Consider the following 23,364-nt stretch of genomic DNA (forward strand, 5'->3'; position numbering starts at 1 on the left):
CCTGTAAAGACACTATAAAACACTTGTGGATCAATTAATCAAACTTTATCTATAAAGCACAAGTCACACATCAAAGACAACTCCAAGTGCAGAAGATAGAGAGTTAAGAAGAAGACAAGTTTAATTAAAAACTAAATTAATATAATGAAATAAACACACACTAAATACTGTAAAGCCAGGCTAAAGAGGTGCTCTTAAAGATACCCACGCTCTCTGCCCTCCTCAGGTCAGCTACCTCCAAATACAAAACCTCGGTGGAAATATCTCCAAACATAACTCTGGTCAACGTTCAGGAGCTTTTCTGTGGCCATGACACACGGTGACACGACACCACCAACGTCTCCTGGCTCCCCCGTCTTTGCCAGCCTCTTGTGGTTGCCAAGGTAAACGTCCTGGCGACCATGGGATCGGCCGCAGGCTCGGAGGGACGTCCGGCTGTGACGGGGCGCGTGACATGATACTCAACAATCAGACACCATGACAACCTGGCAACAATGCTGTTGATTCAGCAAGCCGAACTGTATGAGGAGCTGGAGAGAGGGGACAATGAGCCTGTTGCTGAGCGGAGGAAAACACAGTGAGGTGTTACAGCATCAAAGGCTTGTACTGAACCAGGCTGCATTTTAATACCTGCAGAGGAACAACAGGAGATTCACGTGTGGAAAACATTTCAGGAATAACGTTCAGACAGGAAACGGAGACTCCCATCCTGGAGCTGGAAATAAAATCTGTGAAGTCTCCAGGTGACAGATTCAGTGTTTTATCAGGAGCTGCTACCTCTTTACAACCATCTAATCAAGAAACAAAAAATAGCGAATGGTAAAGATAGCCCCCACTCTTATGCACATGAATCCTGAAAGACGTTCCTCCAATAACATGAAGGGGCCTACATGTGATGGTCAGAGCCAGCTCCCATTGGTGGCTTGTGATAGAGTGGCCCTATGTGAGCTATGTGACTTTGGACTTGTCTTTAAGAAATGGATTAAAGCACTTTATCACAAACCAGCAGCCTCAGTCCAAACCTTTAGAGTATTTTGTGATTAGTGTGTTATCCGGTCCTGTCCACAGGCAGGGCCGCCCCGTCTCACCCGCCACTTTTCTGCTGACATCGGAGCCTTTTGCCGTGTGCAGGAAGCCCGTATACAAGGCATCGAAACAGGTGCATGGCTTTCAAATAAATCCTTATGCTGATGATGTATTGTTATCGTTGTGTCACCCATGCCATTCACACAGCATATCCTGTGCTCTCAACATCTTTAAAAAATCTGGACAGTTTTACAGTTAGAGTGAAGCGATGCCTTTGAATCAGTTCATCTTGGTTCTGCCCTGCTCATTTGAAAACATGAGGGTTTTTATAGGAGAGCCTTCATGATGCCTGATGTATATTTTCTTTTGTTCTGTCACATTTCTTTTTAGTTTTTTATTCTCATATATTTTGTGAAGCACTTTGCAACCTTGTTTAGATAAATGCTATACAAATGCAGTTATTATTATTATTGTTACATAGGATTTGATATGACATAGCTGATTTCCAAGATATTTGAAAATAACATTGCAGGCCTTTTAAAAACAATAAGAGAAGACCCCTCCTCCAGTATTTGTGCCATCGGACATGTAGTCTGTGTGTTCTGTGTTTAATGTCACTTGTTGTCTGCTGAGATCCAAAAGTAAAAAGAAAAAAGTTTAAATTCATCGTCTGTGAGGACAGATTTCACATCAAGTCTGTCACATCAAATTAAAATCATCAATTAGAGAAATGAACGGCTGAAATGTTTCCTGATGTCCTGATGTGATTCAAACACCATGAAAACAATGCTATCATTTGTTTATCAAAATCATCTTACGTGCATTTTGTAAAATTACTTATCGCAGCTTATTACAGTTTTTTTTTTTCCAAAGGCGAGGCAGCTTTATTTGTACAGCACAGAGGCAATTCAAAGTGCTTTAGATATTTATAGACATTTAAAAACACAATAAAAAGGAAAAATAAAATAAATTAAACTAGATTACCATAATAATAGATCAGGAATACAGTAATGGAGCAGTTACAGTGCAGTGCTAAGCTGCAAGTTGCTCCACATCCAATAAAAGAAATGGACGTGCTGTAGAGAAATGCATCACTCAAAGACACCAGAGAAGCTCAGAGTGTTTGCTTCCATCTGTGTGCAGCATCGCAGCTAAAAGCAGCTTCACCCTGTTCGATTCTGCTTCCTAAAGAGCCAAAAGACCTCATGAAAGCTGTTAAGTGACTGCTAAACCAGAACCACTGCTAAAATCTACTCCATGACTAACTTAAAACCAGAGTAAAAATGTAAGAACAGAGGTCACATGTTGCCTTGTTAAAACACTGATGGTATTTTTGGGGAGACCAGACAAGGAAGTGAACAGTCCGCCCTGCTGGAGACGAAGGCATGAGACCTCTAACTCTTCCTGTTTGTTTGAGATGATAAAATGCTGCTTTGGCTCTTGATGCTGAGCTGCTGAAGCTCAGAGAGCAAAGTCTAAACGTGTCATTCAAAGCAAGTAAAAAATAAACTTTTTCACAAGAGACATCTTTAAGACCTGATGAGCTGATGGTGAAACAGGAGAAACTTCAGTTCAAGTCTACCAGACACTGATTAATAGTAATTGTAATTATTGTTATCGCTGTCTAAAATAACTATTCTTAACCCCTCAATACAAACTGGCTTCACAAAACTCAACCAGGCCTACACTGCCACCGTGTGGCAGCATCGGAAACAAATGGACAACTTTTTAAACGGTTTTAAGTTTCTTTGCATAATGTGAAATATCCTGGAGATATTCTTCCTGTTGATCCACTCTGATAAATAACTCTGTCAGCATCCTTAACTGAAAGTGTATAATGTGAGTTAATGGTGAAATGTCAATGGTTTTGTAATTCACTTCAAATATAAAATAATATGTGTTGGCTTCCTTTTTTTAAACATGAATATAGTATTCAAGGGTAAATAGAATAAATAAAATAATGACTTAAACAACTAAAATTTCACATCCGTATTTGCAATTTTTCATTTTTCAAGTGTTCCTGAGCTCATATATTAATCTCATTTATCCAATCATGTGTTCACAAAGTGGTGAACCTCGCTCCATCCTCGCTTGTGAACGACTGAGTCTTTCCAGGACGCTCCTTTCATACCCAATCATGACACTATCACCTGTTACCAATCAACCTGATTACCTGTGGAATGATCCAAACAGGTGTTTTTGGATCATTCCACCTCTTTCCCAGTCTTTAGCTGCTCCTGTCCCAGCTTGTTTGAAACATCAACAGCATCAAATTCAGAATAAGCAGATATTTACAAAAATCAATGAAGCTGATGAGGTCAAACATTAAATATACTGTCTTCTGTTTTCAATTGAGTATATGTTTTTTGTTTGTTTGTTTTTTTAAATACTGTTTTGTTTGTGTTTTACAATTTTTTTTTATGTTGTCCTAACTTTTTTAGGTCCTATATAATGTCATACAATTCCTTACACACTACATAATTTATTTCTAAATTGCATCTAAGTACATTATTAGCTGCACTCAGTTACATTCCACCACTGTGACTGAAATTCATTGAACAAATAATGCTCTGGACTCATAGCCTAGTCATAAAATATTATTAAAGCTTGTTCTTTAAAAGTTCTTTGATGCATTTCCAGCAATGTGCTTGGACCCCTCTTATCGCAGCTTGTGGATTTATTGTTTGTTTGTTTGTTTGATGTATTTCACATTGTGGGCACTAGAGGGAGCCCTCCACTCAGTCTCGACTATTTCTTCAGGAAACGCAGAGTTGATGTCAAGCTCATCTGAACTGACTGCAACGTGAGGCCAAGGGACTGGTGTGCTAATATGAGATGAGTGTTGATGGGAGGCAGGAGTAAAATAGGACACAAAGGAATAATCCCTCTGTAAATGTCCCAGGGCGAAGACTCCATTCACATTCCTGCGTACCTCCAGGACACATGCTGTGCGGTCCACACATCTGGAGTCTAGTCCTTGTCTGGGGGTTCTGTCACTGTTCTGTGACCCTCTCTCTAAATTTATCAGGGCTTGTCATCACATGCGTCTCTCATATTTCTGCAGGCCGACGGGACACGCTAAGAATAGAAGAGCAGTGACACAGATTAACACGGCGGGTCTCGCTGTCCCCCCGGCTCTTTCTAAAAACCAATTATTTTCCATCTGTCACTCTCTCGGCCATGAGCCTCCCCCTTCTCTGCGTGTGTCTTGACCTTTACGTATGTTTGAGCGTTGACCTCATCCATTATAGTGCATGGAAGAAGAGGGAGGAAGCAGAAGAGCTCACTGAGGAACTTACCATCCAAACAAACAGGACAACCACAACCTCAACAGGCCAGAGTATATACTGACACAAGGTTTTGATCTGTATTATGAGTATATTCATTGAGCATTAAGGGGTTTGTGGTAGAAGCAAGATTTTCAAATTCCCTGCAAAAGATCAAAGTTTACACCCTCCAAATGTCCTTGACACAAAGCTTTATGTATGACTCTGAATGTGCAGCACAGGAAAGACAAGAGAGTCCTTCAGTGACTCCTAAATGTCACATCTAATCCCCGGATGGAGCGGGACCTCCAGTGTATGTGGGGATGTACCTCAGGACAACCCCACACACACACGACACCCAATCACAGTTAGCCAACAACACCTGATTGGCTCATGAGCGCGGTTACTCAGGGTGAGCTTTGAGTGCGTCTTCAATTTGCCTTCCATGTTGATGTGTGTGTGTTAGTGTGTGTCCAGGTCAGTTAGAGGTTAGAGTTGGAAAGTAACAGCAGCGCCTCTGATCACTTTCTCCAAACAGCAGCTTCGTGAGGTATCGCAGCTTCAGTGAGGATTTAGATTAGCTAAATGCCAATGCAAACACGCCTCACTGCAGCAGCTAATGCAAACAGACCCAAACACACCTGTTGAGGACAAGTAAATTAAGTCCCTTGACAAAATCATCTGACTACAAGGTCCACGTAGCAGCTGCTGGGACGTTTTGTTTGTGTCACATGATCTTACCCAGTTGCAGATGCATTTCCGAAAAAGTTAACGAGTAGCAACTCTGTCAAATACAACATGCATAGGATTAATACTTTAAAGTCTCCAGTTACGGCCAGAGTATAATGAAATATAAAAACTCATAGGTACCAAGTGGGGTTGTTTAAAGTCTGCTTGCCCTTTCATCTGGACTGATTATTAACTTTTCCTCTAGCACCATCATGAGGTTGACATTTGAAACTTTTATGTCTCAACAGCTGTTAGAGGGATTGGTAAAGACATGTCCCCTTGAATGAACTGTGATGTAATGAAGCACCATCAAAATTTCTCATTAGTCTAATACTGAACATCTGCAAAACTTCTTCCAGTTATCCCCAGCTGTGTGTTAGGACCTAATTAGCTCCTTTTAGCAAGTCGCCACGTTAAACTGAGATGGTGAGCATGGTAACGTTATGCCTGCTACACATCAAAATTGCTTTGTCATTGTGCACATGTAGCATGCTGGTTGCATCCACCTCACGGAGCCATCAGCATGACTGGAGACTCTTTATCATCATTATCAGATCAAAAGCACCTGATACTTCAGTGTAATTAAAGGCTTTAAAGTCATATCTTCTCCAACAGCCAACTTAACGCCAGCCAAGTGGAATCTGACATAGCATTACTTGAAGAAAAGCTGCCCTCCTATTCCTGCATCTCTGTCAGCAGACAGTCTTTCCACAGTGTCAGTGCACAGCGGCAGACGTGAACAGCTGGGTAAACACATGCAGTGAGTTTGTCCACTGAGTTCAAGAGCTTTTATGACTTTTTCTTCAGCAGTCATAATCACTGACAGCAGTTAAAACACCATAAAGTTATTGAGTGGAGAACAGCATATCTCCACTGCATCACAGATATCTGGCTAAACACAGGAGATAAGACGAGTGTCTTTGCTGCGACAGTCTGTCTGTGAAAGCAAACATAACCTTCACCAAGGTAGTGAGTACACAGAGGAAGCGTGCTTCAGTGTGTAGACGTTATATCACACCTACACATAACATGACGGGTTAAATGAAAAAAATGATTATATGCATTACTCATATTTATCTGACAGCTTTAGTTACTTCTACTTGTGTCTACAAAACCCACAAATACCTAATAAAATCGGATATTTTTGTTATAAGTTGTCATGAAAGACCCAATGTGATCTTTTCATTGTGATTAACAGGCGAGAAAAAAAAACACAACCAAGCTAATCTCAAAGCGAGATTTGAAGTACATGTTCAGGTTTCAGAAGCCAAACAAAGTGCAGCGAGTGTGGAAGACCCGGGACATGTTGAGGAAATGGATCCAATTTCCTCCAAGATTCCTATCTCACATTCTTAGGATGGAAACCGACATTGTTGATGATAATGGCATTAGGGGATGGAGAACATGTGACAGAAGTCTGGACACACACAACATGAGCGTAAGGCCCAGCAGTGCAGTATCAACAACAGGAAAAGATGGGGACGCTGTGGTCAGAGGAGTAAAGCTGCAGCTCCAAAAGTACCACCCTGTATCTGAATGGTATCATGTCATGACTGAGTCAAAACAGGGACCCTCGCTGTGGTGCAGTGTAACTAAGTACATTTACCAGAGTTTGACTGGTGCTCATTTAATTACGTCCTCTTTTTGCGCCCTCTGCTTCTGCAGTGGTTCAATGGCAACAGCCAGTTTATCTTGCTCAACTTCTAATATTTGCATGACAGCAGTGCATGGAAATACAAATTCATTTTGCATTTTCGTTTGCAGATTTTCCTTAAATTTTGTTAAAATTCGCACTATATTTGCATTTAAAACAGAGCTACAATGATAAATTGATTAGTTGTCAACTATTAAATTAATCACCAGCTATAATGATTAATCAGTTTGAGTAATTTTTTAAGAAAAGAAATGTCCACATTCTCTTTTTCCAGCTTCTTAAATGTAACTATTTTCTGGTTTCTTCACTCCTCTATAACAGTTAACTGAGGACGTCATCTTAGGCTTCAACATTTTCTGACATTTTATTGACCAAACAACTAATCGAAGAATTGAGAAATAATTGACAGATTAATCAGCAATTAAAATAAGTTAGTTGAAGTCCTAATGGACATCTGGCTAATATTTAACTGAACAGCTCCTAGTAAATAAACCAACCAACAAATAAATTAAATATTTCTCACATATTTTAAACTTTATCTCCTTTTGTGATGACATAATGGCTGTTTCAAAGACCCCTGCTTCATTGTTTTTACTTAAAGCTGTCAGTTGAATGTAAAAAGTCCCACATGTCCAAAAACAGTACTAAGGGCATCACTTCCCCGTCCAGGGCAAGAGTCTTGCAGGGGTCCAGAATTCCTTGCTACGCCCCTGAGATCAGGTTACAGTCTCAAAGAGTCAAAGAAACACACCTGTCAACCATGCAGCGGCAGTGTAGCTAAAACACAAACTTGTGAAAAGCAGACATAGTTGGCGGCGCGCTGTGCTCGCGCCAGCTGCGGGCCATCATGAACTTCACAGCGCGAGGAGAAAGAAGCTCCTCTGACGTCAGCCACGTCAGGTTTCAGCAGTCCAAGATGGCGGAGGTGAGCGGGCTGAGGAGCAGAAATCACTTCGAGCCCAACTGCAAAAGCCGAGTCGCCGACGAAGGTAAACCGCTGTCGATTTTGTCTTATAGATTTTAAGCAGTGAACCGAGTTTACCGCCGAGGAGGGAGGTGTAGAAGTGTTTCGCTTCTGTCGTCTTTGTCTTTGTGAGGGGCAAACTCTCGTTTTCCGTTAGCTCTTGTTTTCAACGGGGGGACCCGCGGTGTCCTGCCAAATGTTGCACCCCTGACAGGGTAGGTCTCCTCCGGTTTGCGAACAGAAGCACAGCGGCAGCACAGGCCAAGCTGTGTGAAAATTAACTGGAGGCAGGTTCATTTTACCAGTCTGTGTGTTCGCTCTGTTAAAACGTGTTTTCTGTCTGTAACTTAAAAGCTGATGTTTGAAACTGATTCTGACCCGGATACAAAACCGCGACACCTGTCGGCTCATTCGTCCGGGCCGTCACTTTCACCTGGCCCGCGGAGGACCGGCGAGTCGTCCGCGGTGTCCTGTCTGTAAAGCTGCGGGGAGCTGGCCGCACAGTCTCCGTGTCTGAACTTTGAAACAGTCACCGGTTTCCTGTAACGGGTTTTCAGCCCAACCACACGTATACGATAATCCCCTCATCTCACTAATGACTCGGATATTTTTAAATACTCTATTATTAGTCTGTTCAGTTTACCAGCAGTTATCCACTTGATTACCAGGCTAATTTTGTCCTCTGAGTATAACTGACACTTGAGCAGTTTACAGCCAGAAAAACACACGTAATTGTTAATCGATGCAGTTACAGTTTTTGTGGGTTTGTCCCCATCACTTACTTTGAAAAGCGTCAGCGTGAGTAGGAAGTAGAATTAGAGCAAGTAAAACCTATTTCAGTGTTCATATGAGCACTTGACTACTAAGATAGACTAGAAAAACTGTGGACTATCTGTAAATTTCAATAAAATGTAAAAGGGTTAGGCTAAACCCCAGCCTTGAGCAGATTTACTGGTGCTGAAAAGAGCTGATGCTGGGTTTGATGCATTGAACTATATGCAGGTTCCTCACTTTACCTCAGTTTAATACAGTTACAAATGTGGATATTATGACTGTCTGTATTCCCAAGCTTTTCAAAGTAAATGTGTTTTTTCACATTAGGCAACAGCCACAGTGTTTTTCACCCTGAAAACACTAAATATACAGTATATATATTGTTATATTAGCAACGATCCACATCCCCATCTGTGACAGCAGTGCTGTCCTCACACTGGACTGGAGAAGGCTATTGCCAGCACTTCGTTTATGGAGTGATCAGTTGATTAGTTCATTGGCATCAGTATCAGTCATTATTGCTTCAGCAATAACTTTTAGAATTGGTTACTCATTGCGGTTGTGTAATCAAGAAAAAGTGGCAAATATTTCCTGGTTCAAGCCTCTAAGATGTGAATATTTGCTGTTTTTTTCACCGTCCTTTGGGTTTTGCACTGTTGGTCGGATGAAACAAGGCATTTTTAGATATTATGTACCAAGCAATTAATTGCTTTATTGAAAAAATAATCACTAATGAATTAATAATATTGTTGGTTAGAGCCCTACCCTGTTTTCAATACAGACATGTTGTTTTACCATCCTAAAAGAGAGAAAAACAGTCTTTTTCCTTTGCAGAAAATAAATGGCTAATACAAATTTCACTCATCACTGAAATATGGTCAGGTGCCCCTTATCAAGATAACCCTTGTGTCTACTTTCATACAGGCCAGCTGAGTCTGTGGCAACAACATTCGCTAACTGTGGCTGCTGTTAATATGCACTTTGTCCTCACAGACTCCCTGTTGGTCTGCTTGCTGCAACTGAACATTTGCCCTCCTTGACTCTTGTCCAGGGAGGCCGTGTCAGGTTGTCTTTTGGCAACGGTGTGCAGAGAAGTCAGTGTAACTGCATCTTAATGGGCTATAGTGGATTCCTGGTTCTGTTTCTTAAACTCATGTTTCCTGGTCTTGTGAACTATTTTTTCCCAGATTATTTAAAATGCGCAGCCTGGATCAGACAAGGCTAAAGGGGGGTGTTGAAACCTTGAGAAGCACTGGAATGTTGCAACAGTAGAGAGGAGATTTCCCTGCTTTCCAAACACTTGAAGTACCTGTGTTCTCCTTTAACAAATGAAAATGTTAAATGTCGTAATCAGCAAGACACCAGGAAATATTTTGCTTAATCTTGCTTGCAGAACATTTGTCTCCGGCTAATTAACAGCAGTGTAATTTTCATGTATGACTATTTTTCACTCGCAAAGGTTTGTTCATTCCTACAGTAAATGTCTTGGAAAAGCCAGGGAAATTGTCTCTTTAAAGTTTGAAACCTCCCATATTTAGACAGCTGGTTAAGTTAGATGGACCAAAGCCATGGCAAAGTCTGCCTCAGATATAGCGCAGGAGTCCGGGGAAGGGAGAGCTGATTTGGGACACAGTGTCGAGATGTAGGCTAGCTTGCGTAGACACGCTCTATTCCTGCCATGCATAGTTAAAGATAGTCCTTCATCAGATCTGGAGGGATGCAAGACTGAACATACTTGTGTGTTTATGTGCAATGCTTCATGCTTTCTGTGCGTGATGTACTGTACAAACACATCCCTTGGTAACTTTGTGTGTGAGTGCAGAGAAACATGTAGGCCAGTTAACATCTGCTCAGTGCCTCCATAAGATAAGAAGTAATGTGGCTAAATTTAGTTGTGCCCTCATTTTCTGCCAGCTGACGAGTGCATTAGCCACTTTTCATGAAGTGTGAGTGCAGCAGTGAATGCACATATCAGCAGAGCAAACAGTGTTTCACAGGCTGTTATGCTTTCTAGCATGCTTATTGTGTTTTGTCTCTCAAACACGTTCTGCTGCAGTACAGACTCCATGCAGTCCCAGCAGAATAGTGTCTTTGTGTGGGTCCCCTCTATGACTGCAGTCTGTGCCACTTCATCGTGCTGAGTGCTGTTCTGGACGTGAAGGGAACCTGCATTGCCACAGACAGGAAAATGTGCAGGGCTAATTTGTGTGCAGAGCAGATTACTGTAACTGCCTCATGCTTACAGCAGATACTCAAACACCAGCGCAGCATTACTGCTACCCCTGTGGGAATTCGCAGCACCTCTAGCTGGATCTTTGAGTGCCCCATTTACAGTCGTCCCCTTGAGAAAGAAGAAGATCACTTAAAGGACCAGCGTGTCAGATTTAAGGGGACATATTGGCAGAAATTGAATATGATTTTCATAGTTTTCATTAGTGTATAGTCACCTGAAAATAAGAATCATTGTTTTTAGGATGAGCTCTTTATCTCTGCAAAGAGAGTCAGTTCTCTCCCACGGAGTCTGCCATGTTGCACCACTATGTTTCTACAGTAGCTCCGAATGGACAAACCGGAGACTGGCTTTGGAGTGCACCTTTTGTGTTTTTCACAAGTTTCGCAGCCACCAAGGGTTGGCCTACATGCTTGGAAAGGGAGGATTGAGGCTAGGGGTATTCAGTTGGTTGCCACTAAGTCCTACACAATGGACCTTTTTAATATTTTCAAAATTGGCCTCCCACCTCTTTGAAATGGTCTTGAGTTTTGAGTCCAGGTGCTGCCGTTGCAGGGCCAGGGAGTCACACAAGCCTGCATTGCCATCTCTTAAAGACATATATCTGTATATATAAATAAAACAAGCACACAGCAAATCAACTAAAAGTCATGTATCTTGGACATTGCCAAAATCATGCTAATTTGAAATGTATGATGTATCAGTGTACTTGTGAAAAAGGTGCGATCCCTGGCTGTCTTGCTTTCCATCTTGGGTAATGTGAAATCTAATTTGTGTAGACAGAAGACACTACCTGGGGCCCTGCATGGAGAGCAAGTTTGTATTAAGCTTGTTTGCACAGCATAAGCTGCTCTCTTCCAGAGTCAAACACAGGTGGCATATGAGCATCCGGCAGTCAGGCACAAAGAAGTACTAATTTCTTTGAGAGTTTTTCTTGCCTCATCACTGTTAGTGCTGTCTCACTTAAACACACAGGCTTGGAACGAATAATCAACAGGTTAATTGCTCATGAAAATTATCACTAGACACTAGTCAGCATCTCTGTGGCTAATAGGTGAAGCATAAATCTTTGATCTGCACTGACACGTAACCTTATGAGTAACGTCTGAATAGCTGTTTGTGACGGTTGGTGTTCGCTGTAAAGCCGTCTAGATGTGCCGTCAGAATCTGTTTTTACTTGTTTGAGGTAGATGACATCATTGCAAAGTCGGCTATATGCTGCGACAGTTTTCTTATTGTTCAAAACAGATGGTGTATCCAAGGTGTGTCCATGAAGCAATAACAGGAGCGATCTGAGGAGTCCTGTTGGTTTGCCCAAACCTACATTTGTATGTGGTGAGAGCCAGCTCAGGACAATTGAATGGTAATCACTGGTATAATATTTGAATGAGCAATGCTTGATGCTAGTTGTCCTACCTGCTCAGTGGATTCTGGTGTATGACCAGGGGACTGCCGCTTTCACTACGCACATCAGGGAGTGTCATCCCAAACCGGCTCCACTGAGTTCTGTATCTGTAGAGGAAAGCTGGTAATGAGGGTAAACTGTGATGAAGTCGGAGGCAAAGCAAAGTTGTTTTTTTTTTAGCAGCTTAAATGAATTTTACAAGATTAGGCTTACCATTCTTTACATTTTAAATAATAGAAATTCAATTTAGTCACTTAAAATAATTAGGGCTGAAGAATAAATGCCAAAATTCTCCGGCTCCAGCTGGTTTCCTGGGTCTCATATAACGATAATAAACCGTGTATCTTTGGGTGTTGGACTGTTGAAGACGTCACTTTTTGTGATGGATAGTTTCTCCAATTTCTGACATTATATAGAACCAATGATGAATTGATCATTAATCAGCAGATGAGTCAATAATGGAAATAATCATTACTTGTAGCCCTAACAAAACTGTTATCAAGAGAAGCTTCTCATCTGCATGCAGTCCAGTTTGTGGTTCAGCTCACTTGCTTATACTGCACTTGTGGCACTGGGACAAGAAGGAAGAACCTTGCAGTTTTAGAGGAAACGTGCTTTAGATTTTACAAGGAAAGACTTTCACAGGAACATCAAAATGACTGAGAAGAAAAATGTGAAAACGCTGTCCTTCTCCTGTCTTGTGTCCTTTTTGCTGCCCCTTTGTGATTTTCAGCGCAGGGCTATTTTCGAGCTTGACCTAGATGTGTAGACCAGAGTGGATGACAGTATTTAGCCCAGCACAAAATGCTGGAAAGATCCCGTCTATAATTTGACCACATAGAGGACATTCCACTCTTGTCTCAGAACAATCGTCTCTCACACGTAAACAAAAGTCAGTCAATGAAACCTCTTACTGCATAACCCTGCTTCCACATTTTCTCCTTCTCACTTTACATCCATTGTCTGGACTGCACTAACATGCAGAGCGCTGTCATCTAACCAGTGCACATTTACTTTGCCCTGTTAAGGCTTAAGTGGAATGGAAGATGTCCCCATTTTTCGACATAAGCAGAGGCCTCCTTTAGCCAGGCCAGAAGACCTGGAGGATGAGTTGCTTCCCAGGACCATGGCCTCAAACTCCATCAAAAGTGCCAGCCGCACCCCTTCATCAGATGCAGAGAATCTGGAAGAAGAGGTGAAGTTTTACTGCATTTCCTGCCATATTTCTGTCTATTGACAAGCATGTATAGCATATTAACTAGTGTTTGATGCAGCTATAACTTGAGTCCCTGTTTCTCTTTCTTCCTTCACCACTCTGTGCTTTATCTAGAGGACTTTTTCTTTATATACTTAAGAAAAATACCAGTATTCTGCATCTTTTCTTTACGTCTAAATGTGTTCATTTCATCTTATTTCCTCTTTGTACCCGCTTTGTCGGCTGATCTCAGACTTGTGATTTTCAGTCCCCTCTGTCCTCCGTGAAATCTGCCTCATCACCAGTGTGATCACTTAAGCCTCTCTCTTCAATGCCAGCGAAAGCCATGATTGATTGCAAACTCATGTCTTCAGGCTGCGGTAGAGGAAGAAAAGGCCAGACCCATCCAGATCGTCCTGGCCAACGAGGATGAACACAGCTTTGAGCTGGACGCCGCAGCGCTGGAGAAGATCCTGCTGCAGGATCACGTGAAGGACCTGAACGTGGTGGTCGTGTCCGTGGCTGGGGCTTTCCGCAAGGGCAAGTCCTTCCTGCTGGACTTCATGCTGCGCTACATGCACAGTCAGGTATATAAACAGCAAAGTTTAGAATATTTACATATGAATACCTTGTCGTGACTGGAAAATGCACTCTCATGCAGTTGTTTTTAAATGAGTAAACCATTGGCTAAATTGTTGCGACACGTTTGGTTTAACTTCGATATCAGTGCTGATAAAACAACACATAATTAAACCATTACTTCCCAACCCTGATAAGTTCACCTCACCTCATGCACGTCTGAAATGAAGCTCCTGCGCTGGTGCACAGTGACAGCAAGATCAGGCAGTTAAATTACTCACTTATGTGTGGTAAAGGCCCCTGCTCAAGGTGTGTTTACTTGTGCTAAATACGCATAAAACAGCTCATCTCTCCCCTGGGCCGTTAATATTGTGTAACATTCACAGTCCGTAGAGATTGAGAAAACAGGTGGGCTAGATGAGCTGGTACAGCAGATGAGATTACAACCAGAACTGGCATGTGTACCAGAATGTGACGAGCAAAGACAAGCGCCTCCAGTTCAGCCTCATGCTGAGATACTTGCTCAACCAGGTGAGTAGGAGGTGCAGCAAGGTGTACCAATAAAACAGGGTGGTGTAAGTGCTCTACATTACATATTCACACACACACACACATTCTTGAGCATGTCCACCCAACAGCTGTGACTTGCTCCGTCACAGGTATCAACCAGTAGTCAGTCCTTGTGGCAGCAGCTGGACACACAGAGGCAGCCGGGATCACCTTTCACTCACTTGCACATACCCTCTCTAACACACACACACTTTAACACACACAACAGGAAAGACGGAGGAATGTTAGGACTCCTTTCTCGCAGCTGTTGAGCAGCATGAACATGGGTTTTCCTGCAAGTCTGCAGAGAGCTGCACATGTTCACATGTTTCACCAAGCGCTGATGCCATTTGTTCAGGCTGGGCTTCTTATATTCAACAGTTAATGTTACACACAGTATTAATATTGTCATACGATCCTCGTCAGGCGTTCAACACAGATTTCATGGTGTAGTAGCCGGAATCAGAGTTTGCCTTGCAAATCAGGTATTTGCTCTTGGGGCCTGTTTACACACTTCCTGTCTGTGGTTCGTCATTTGTCGACCAGACAAACAAACCAGGTCACAATGAGTTGCTTTTATTCTGACCTTCTCGTTCAAAATCATAACTGAACAGTCTTTGTGATGATGGCCTTGTAACGTGTTTTCAGTCTCACATTGAAGTCTTGGCACTACTCACACAAGCCACTTCATTCAGGGTGTTCTGTTCACACCTGTTACTGTGCAGACTATACACTGTAAAACGTGTGTGTTAAGTGAGCTGCTACTGGCAAAGAAAAAAGCTCTAGTTTTCTGGAGTACAGACCTTCAGTGAGGTCTTATAATCATCCAGTCAGCAGGTACTTTCTCAGCCAGCGTTGTCCTGGTTAGTTGTGTAAGGCTCTTTTCTCTGGTCTGGGTAGTTAAATTACATTTAACACTACAATACAATACATTATTTAAAGACAGCTCCTCTTGGAAAATGAATTTTCCCTCCAGGTGCTAATTTGAGCCAAATGCTGGTGGACTTCAGTTCATTGACCCTGTTTTCACTCCTCCCTCTCGTACCTTTATCTCTCCACCTCCTCTCCACCATCTGTCTTGTCTGCGCCTCGCACTTTACTCCTCGTCTGTCCTCTCAATCCACTTCCCCCCTTATTCAACCGCCTCTTCTCCTTTTTCTCTTTCCTCTCATCTTACCCCCTCCCCGTCTCCTCCCTCGTTCCCTCCACTGCAGGATGAGTCATGGATGGGAGGTGATGATGAGCCCCTGACAGGGTTCACCTGGAGAGGAGGCTGCGAGAGGGAGACCACAGGAATTCAGATCTGGAGCGACGTCTTTGTGGTCGACAAGCCTGATGGCAGCAAGGTAGACAGTTATCAAGCAGACAATATCATAAATCCCCGAGAGCTTCACACGTCACACAGGGTTGAAATGTATTTTTGGGACAACCTGGTAAATATCAGATTAGTATTCTCAAGCAGCCATCACAGTCCTTTGTCGACAAGCTGAAGTTGGCAGCGTACTACATTTATTGCGTCTCGTCCCCACAGGTTGCTGTGCTCCTCGTTGACACTCAGGGAGCATTTGACAGCCAGTCCACCATAAAGGACTGTGCCACTGTGTTCGCCCTCAGCACAATGACCAGCTCTGTGCAGGTGAGACTTAAACATGTCTTATTTGGATCTTATACAGGTGTAATCACAGTCCGTACAACATGCTGACATCTGTAGGCTCCGATACAGATATTTGTTTATAGCAAACATAAAATATAGATTGTATTTCAAAGAGAGTGATGAAACGAGAAGGCTGAAAGAGACATGGCTGTAATTACTGATTACACATCTATTCTGTGCCCTGAAAGAGCCAAAGGATGCATTATTCAACAGAACTGCGCGAAATGAAAGCAGTGCTGCTGGGAAAGTAGTGATAAATAGTAAGAAGTAACTGTGTGCGACGGTGTGCACTGCATCAACTGTTAACAAGGCATCTAATTTATCAAGTCATGGAGTAGCCTACACGCTGGTGCTGCAGCGCACAGGGACAAACCGAGACCATATTTTTATGAAAAGAAAGGAATAAATGTATTACATTTTCTGAATCTATGAGGGGACAAATGTCATAAACAGCATTACACAAAGTTTAGGAAGTTCTCCCTAACTCAACACACCGAACTCTTTTTAAGGGACTCTGTTTGCTGCCATTTCAAAGTGCTCACAGACTTTAGTCTGGAGGCAGAGATCCAATTTCAATAAGGATAATAAGAACACATTAAAATTACCAGGTTTAAATGCAAAGGCAAGATCGGATTACCTGTTATCCACATGACATGTGGGGATCCAGATCCTATTTTAATGCCAGGTGTAAATGAGGTGAAAATGTCAACGTTCATGTCTAACTTTGTGCTTACTTCCTTGTTTTTAGGTGTACAATCTCTCCCAGAACATACAGGAGGACGACCTGCAGCATCTGCAGGTTGGTGTGATTTCAGCACCAGAGTCTGTTACAGGAGCTTCTGTTTTCTGATCCTCAGTCTGTGTTTCTCTCATGTGTAGCTCTTCACAGAATATGGCCGGCTGGCAATGGAAGAGATCTACCTGAAGCCTTTCCAGGTACTGGCTGCTGATCACTGTGTGTGCATGTTTGCAGTGTAGAACGTTTGTGTAGCCACATAACCGTTAGTATTATAAGTTTAATGTGTCTCATTGTGTCTCTGTGATGTTGGTGCTGTGTTCCAGTCCCTCATGTTCCTGATCAGAGACTGGAGTTATCCTTACGAACACGACTACGGGCTGGAAGGAGGCAACAACTTCCTGGAGAAAAGACTACAGGTGAGAATCTTTCTTTTTTTCTTTTTCTACGCTGATATTTCTTCACATGGTTAAATGTTTGCACAGCAGGTCACACACTCGCTGTTCCTGTCAAACACACCACGCCACTTTTCGAAAGGCTCAGACGTACTTCATGCCATCATCTGTTCAGGCGTGCGTGAATGTGCTTAGTCATGTGTCGCACATCAGCCAAAACACACTTTCACTGTGGGAGAATTGTTGTCTGCTGATGCAGGTGAAACAGAACCAGCATGAAGAGTTGCAGAACGTGAGGAAGCACATCCACTCCTGCTTCTCCAACATCGGCTGCTTCCTGCTGCCTCATCCTGGCCTCAAGGTGGCCACCAACCCGTACTTTGACGGCAGGCTGAGAGGTACTTATGTACTTATAAGGAGGAGTGATTGCTAAAGTATGCTGGACTGATATGTTCATGCTCCAGAGGACAATCAAGGTGTGTTTGTGTGTTTCAGACATCGATGGGGATTTTAAGAGAGAGCTGGCCAAGCTGGTACCGCTCCTCCTGGCCCCAGATCGACTGGTAGAGAAGGAGATCGGAGGCAACAAAGTCACCTGCAGAGATCTGCTGGAGTACTTCAAGGTCCTGCCGGATTTTATTAAAGTCCAGTGGTTTTCACACTCAGAAGTCACAGATCAATGAACACTAGTGGTGGGCAATAGTTACTGGATGTAACTCCAGTTCTATGAGTACAAGCATAACCCTCCACCGGCTGTTATCAATGCCACATTGAAGCACATTATTTATGATTTGCTAAAACATTTATCGTGGTAATGGCAGTATTGCAAAATCAATTTTCCCCAAAGTGAGTCGTATAAACAGGCTGTTAATTTCCTGTTAGCTGCCAGAATACGAACATTATACTGGAAACACTGGTGTGATCGTCTGTATTATTTTACACTCCTGCAGGCTTACATAAAGATCTACCAAGGTGAGGAGCTGCCTCACCCCAAGTCCATGCTGCAGGTCAGTTACTGTCTGAAAACTGAGGGATCTCATTGAGTATGTTTCACACTTTTTAGGTTTTAATTCTCATCTCCTGTGATCATCAAAGCTAGCTTGAATCTTACTGTGTTTTCCTGTTCGTCAGGCGACAGCTGAAGCCAACAACCTGACTGCTGTGGCAGGAGCCAAAGACATGTACAGCAAGAACATGGAGCTGGTAAGGACGTGTTTTTCTTCACAATGTAAATGAAAAGTTTAAAGATGAAGGTGCGAGTGTGTCATTGAGGGACAGCAGGATGTCGTCATGGTCCTGCAGAATGTGCGACTGCAAAGTTTGGATCTTTGTTTTCTCTTCTGTCAGTCACACTTTCACTTCCCTTTCAGGTCTGCGGTGGAGACAAGCCATACATCGCCCCGGCTGACCTGGAGCGCTGCCACGAGGAGTTTCGCGAGCACTCGGTGCGATTCTTCCGCTCTGTGAAGAAAATGGGCGGCGAGGAGTTCTGCCAGCGCTACCAGAGCCAGCTGGAGTCAGAGCTGGACGAGGCCTACACCAACTTCTCCAAGCACAACGACGGCAAAAACATCTTCTACGCCGCACGCACACCCGCCACGCTTTTTGCAGTCATGTTTGTCACCTACGTGGTGTCTGGAGTGACGGGCTTCATCGGCCTCAGCACCTTAGCCGCGCTGGTTAACCTGGTCATGGGCATGGCACTGCTGTCCCTGTGCGCCTGGGCCTATGTGAAGTACTCCGGAGAGTTTCGGGAGGTGGGAACAATGATAGATCTGGTGGCCGAGACCCTTTGGGAACAGGTGGGTAGCCCATGTGAGAGGAGGAGAGTGTGTGTGTGTGTTCAGGTTAATCTCCGTGGTTTAGCCAACACAACCGTTCAATGGTTAACTTTGTGATGGTTGCTGTTGCTGTTATGGTGTTTAGATATTAAGCTGGTGTTAAGTTACGGCTTAAAGCTTGAACTGAAACGATAACACGTCCAAGTCTGTCGTGCAAAACACAGAAATGTAAGCGAGCAAGTGATTCCAATCAGACAGTCTTTGTTTATTTTATGTGTTTAAGTTTATATTGTCTGTGTTAAAGACACTGCAGACATTCTCTGCTCTGGTTTTGGTTAAAGCTGAAGACGGGGATCAAACTACCTTCTGAAGTGACTGACTCTCATTTCTTCTGCAGGAATATAACTTTATATAAGCCTGGATGTGTTTTACCTGCTGTTGAAGTCATTACTGTTGTTTTCTGTGTCAGTCGGATTTTCCCTGAAGTTCCCTTTTATTGCCTTTAGCCTGAGAAACAGGAATCCTTCCATCACTTTTTGTTTCTGTCTCCACGTCCATCCGTCCATCACAAGCTCTGAAGAAGCCTTCACATCGCTCAAACTCCATCAGCAGACTCAGGAGTACAAATATGAAACCAGTGTCTGTGTTTCTGTTTTGAATGTTTGGGATTCACCTGAACGCAGCCCTCATGTCTCCTCTGACTTCTCCTTCCCTCCTCTGCTTTTGTCTCCTTCCTTCCCTCCACTGCTTTACAGAAGACGATCAGAAAGGTGAGAGGTGTCGCGTCCCGTTTCTCTGATCTTCTGCCTGCCGTTCTCCACATCCCGCCTCATTTCCTTTTACTTTCTCCTCCACCTCCTGCTGCCAGACTCCCTGTAACGTTCCATTTGTGCGGTCCAGCATCGATCATGTCTTTCATCTCTTTCTTTTCCTCCTTTGTTTCTCCCCAATCTTCTGGATGGATCTTTCTCATCTTTTTTTGCCTGTCAGTCTTGTTCCTGGTCTAACTCTCCCGTTCCTCCCTGCTGTCCTCTCAGGTGATTTCCAAACTTTTGGAGCCTGTCAGGAGCCGCCTGGCGTGGCCCGTCTCACTCCTTCCGACACTTGGACTCGGAGTTCTGTCTCCTCTCAACAACAACTACAAGAAGACTAAATAGCTGCTGGACGACTGGCGGATTTAGAGACTGTTTTAGAAACTTACTCTGCAGTTTGTTGGCTTCGTTATTGTTCATTTTCAGGCCGATGGTGCTGGATTGTCATACTTTAACCCCTGGGTCCCTCAGTGTGGACACCCTCTGAGCTTCACTGAATGTATCTGGACGCCAGCGGGCCAGGCCCATCTCAGGATCTCAAGGACTTGAAGCCCGCCTTAGCGTTTTTTTTTAATAATCTTGGATAGCTGATTTCTTTTTTTTCTTAAATGTTTTTTTCAGTTGAAGAGGTTTTGTTCAGGTTTGTTGTGAATCTCTCCGTGGTCGGCATGTTGGAGACTGCGTCCTGTTTTTGTTCCTTTATTATTTAACCTTTTTCTTCCCTAACCTACTTTCTTTCAGTTTCTTTGTCCCCTTTTTCATCTGTTTTCTGACCAGTTTGCCTGATCTGCTCTCACAGAATCCTCTGCTTCCTTCTCTCCTGCAGGTTTTGAAGCCATTAAGTGAACAGTATATGGAAGACAACGTCAGACAGACGGTGGTTAACTCTATCAAAGCCAGCTTGACAGAACAGGGCTCGCAGCACACCAAGTTAAAGACTCACTGACGCTCTTCCTCCTCCTCCTCTTCCTTCCCTCATCATATTCATCCCCCTCCTGCCCACTCGCGTAATGTGTTCAATCCTAGAACTGTGAAACTAGTTCAACACCAAAGCTGACCCTCTCCCCCCCCCCCGCCCATACGCTCATCATCATCGTCGCTGCCCCATCTTTATTTGCTGTCGTGGACCTGTAGGCTCGCTGGCTGCCCTGCTCTTCATCGCCCCCCAGTGCCTCAGAGCAGAAACTGCACGTTCATGAGAGGAGAGCAGAGAAGGCGGCGGCGGCGGCGCCTCTCGCCAAAACGGGACATGAAGGACTTCTCCAGTGTGCCATGCTGTGATAGATGCATCTTGTGTTGTAATGCATATACTGTAGGCTGACACACACACACACACACACACACACGCACACACACACTGACATGCTGGTAGCGGACTGCACTTGCTTCAGGACTGAGCTGTAATTCAGGGAAAACTGACTCCGGTGTGGGCAGCTGTTATCAACAATGGATGCAAACTAAAACCCTTTTCTGTGCATTTAATGGTTTTGTCTGACAGTCCAGAGCTCAGTTTACTAACGTATCCAAGCACAAGCAAACTAACAGACTCAGAAAACTGACGATGAGGTGATGTTTGTTTTTTAACTATTTCATTAAAATCAGGAAACAGATTTTATTGATTCTGCTGAATTGAAAATGCCGTCATGGACATGCTGGACCGAGAGGCTGTTCGGTCGATTGATCTGTCTCCATTTACAAATCTGAACTGAAAACAGACGAGTGCAGGAAATCAAGCAAACTGCGCGCAGTCGTTCACCTGCCTGCCTCCATTCATTCATTTCTTCTCGCTGAGTTTGAAGGTGTGTTCACCAGGTAACACGATCAAACCCTGGGCTCAGGTTGCCTCTAGATTAGTTCCTCAGTGCGCGTCTCCGTGTTTCCCTTTAATATTTTGTAATTGTGATCCTTAAGAGAACTGTAGGAAGGTAGGAGGTTTGATCTGTTTTTAATGTAGAACTGACGAGTTTTATCTGGCCTTTAGTGTCTTGTAGTGGACCTGTGAGTGTTTGGCCATCAGTGTGCCGTTAGGAGCTGCGTTGTAGCATTAAGATAGCTAAGAGCTTTGGAGCCCAGGCCTCTGCGGTCAGGTAGCCAGGGAGGACTGTCATCGTGAACCATTTTCTCTTCCACTGCCTTTCATTAAAGCCGCTCTAGCCGTGCTTCCCGTCACATCTTTAGGAGCTACAGGCTGAGTTTGATTCTTGCTTCTGGGGAATCAGAGATATTGATCATTTTTAGCTCAAACCCAAATTGATGTTTTGAAAATATGCTTGTTTGCTAGCTGAGATTTAAAGAATATGGACATGCAGCTACTGCCAGCAGCTAAGCTGGTTAGCTTAGCTTAGCACAAAGACTGCAGGATGGAGCAGCTACATTGTAAAAAAAAAAAATCTGCCTACACCAGCACCTCTGAAGCTCACTGGTTAACATGATATATATCTTAAACAGACATGCTGGTTATGGAGCTCGAGAAGTGCAGATTTCTTTTTTTTACCTTTTCCAACAGAGCCAGGCTAGCTGTTTTCCAAGCTTTATGCTAAGCTAAGCTAACTTGGCTGTTGGCTGTAGTGTCATATTTAGCTGACCGGTCATGAGTGGTATCAGTGTTCTCATTTAACTGTGACAAGTAAGTGAGCACATCTCCCAAGACGTTGAACTATTCCTTTAACTGACCTTTTTGCCCCCTTCATCTTGAGGCGGATAAGTCTAATCACTGGATTCTTGTTCCTCTCTTAAGCCAAATTATTCAGTCAGTCGAGTGGTGGGTGGCTTTTATAATTCAGATGTGATTCCTCCACAATAGGACCTTGACTTGATGTTAGACTGAACCTGCCCTGTTTGATTTTGCTCAACAGCTGCATCACATCTGTCTCAGCTCTTTTGCATCGATTCCATCCACATTATCTCTCACCTCAAGCGCCAGTCTCGTACTGTACTGTCTCTCTTTTCTGTGTTCACTCATTACAAATCGGGCATGTATGTTGAATTAAATATTTAAATAAACTTTGTATACGTTTTATAGTGAATCAGTTGACAATGGCTGTTTTTTATTTTTCTTGATCAACTTAACAGTCTGTGGTTTGTTTAAGAATGATAAGTTGCTGCTGTAGGGTTTACACTAGTCTTCTCCTCATGAGGACGGATGGTCATAGAAACATGTCGTACAAACACAAGGAGAATTTCTTGATTGTGTCGAGTGGGTTGGAGACAATGTCTGTCTGCCTTTTAAAGATATCTCTGGTAATTTATTTTTGAATAAAATGTTTACCTTAAGAATAAATCATCAATTCGAACCTTCTGGCTCCTGTCTTTAAACCAGTTCTTCACAGCACGAAACACATTTTTTACGTTTCTACAAAGACAGCTGCTCGTTTACGATCAACTCCAGCATCAGCACTCTGTTCATCCCTGAGTAATGCCTGCAGGTATTTCCTTCAGTTTGCTCACAGTTGCAACCTGCATGAATAAGGGCAGCTTGAATGTAGCCTGATAGGCAAAACTGAGGGCAAAGAATATCTAAATTTTATCAACTGCCACCCCTTTAAAGCAGCTATAATCAATATATTTAGAAATGTGTAAACTGACAGTGTAGACTCTACGCTCTCTACGTCACTG

General features: G+C 43.2%; 1 protein-coding gene across 5 annotated transcripts; it reads left to right on the forward strand.

Moving 5' to 3' along the window:
- Window positions 1–7,574: 7,574 nt before the first annotated feature.
- Window positions 7,575–23,040, forward strand: atl2 (atlastin GTPase 2). Of its 5 annotated transcripts, none has more exons than XR_013077790.1 (15): window positions 7,582–7,664; window positions 13,077–13,243; window positions 13,618–13,830; window positions 15,586–15,717; window positions 15,903–16,007; window positions 16,774–16,824; window positions 16,905–16,961; window positions 17,088–17,180; window positions 17,416–17,554; window positions 17,652–17,779; window positions 18,107–18,163; window positions 18,288–18,359; window positions 18,527–18,962; window positions 19,975–20,389; window positions 20,576–23,040. XR_013077790.1 is itself a non-coding variant. In XM_076743090.1 (15 exons), the coding sequence occupies exons 1-15, from the start codon at window positions 7,592–7,594 to the stop codon at window positions 20,092–20,094; spliced, it is 1,854 nt and encodes a 617-aa protein (XP_076599205.1). In that variant the 5' UTR covers window positions 7,582–7,591; the 3' UTR covers window positions 20,095–23,034. The 5 variants fall into 5 exon arrangements, 4 of the variants coding, with proteins under 4 accessions (XP_076599207.1, XP_076599205.1, XP_076599206.1 ...); XM_076743090.1 differs by adding an exon at window positions 19,693–19,707 and having other exon boundaries at window positions 18,527–18,958; window positions 19,975–23,034; XM_076743092.1 differs by having other exon boundaries at window positions 7,575–7,664; window positions 19,975–23,040.
- Window positions 23,041–23,364: the final 324 nt, after the last annotated feature.

Source organism: Chaetodon auriga, chromosome 11, assembly GCF_051107435.1.
Source record: "Chaetodon auriga isolate fChaAug3 chromosome 11, fChaAug3.hap1, whole genome shotgun sequence".
Classification (NCBI taxonomy): Eukaryota; Metazoa; Chordata; class Actinopteri; order Chaetodontiformes; family Chaetodontidae; genus Chaetodon; species Chaetodon auriga.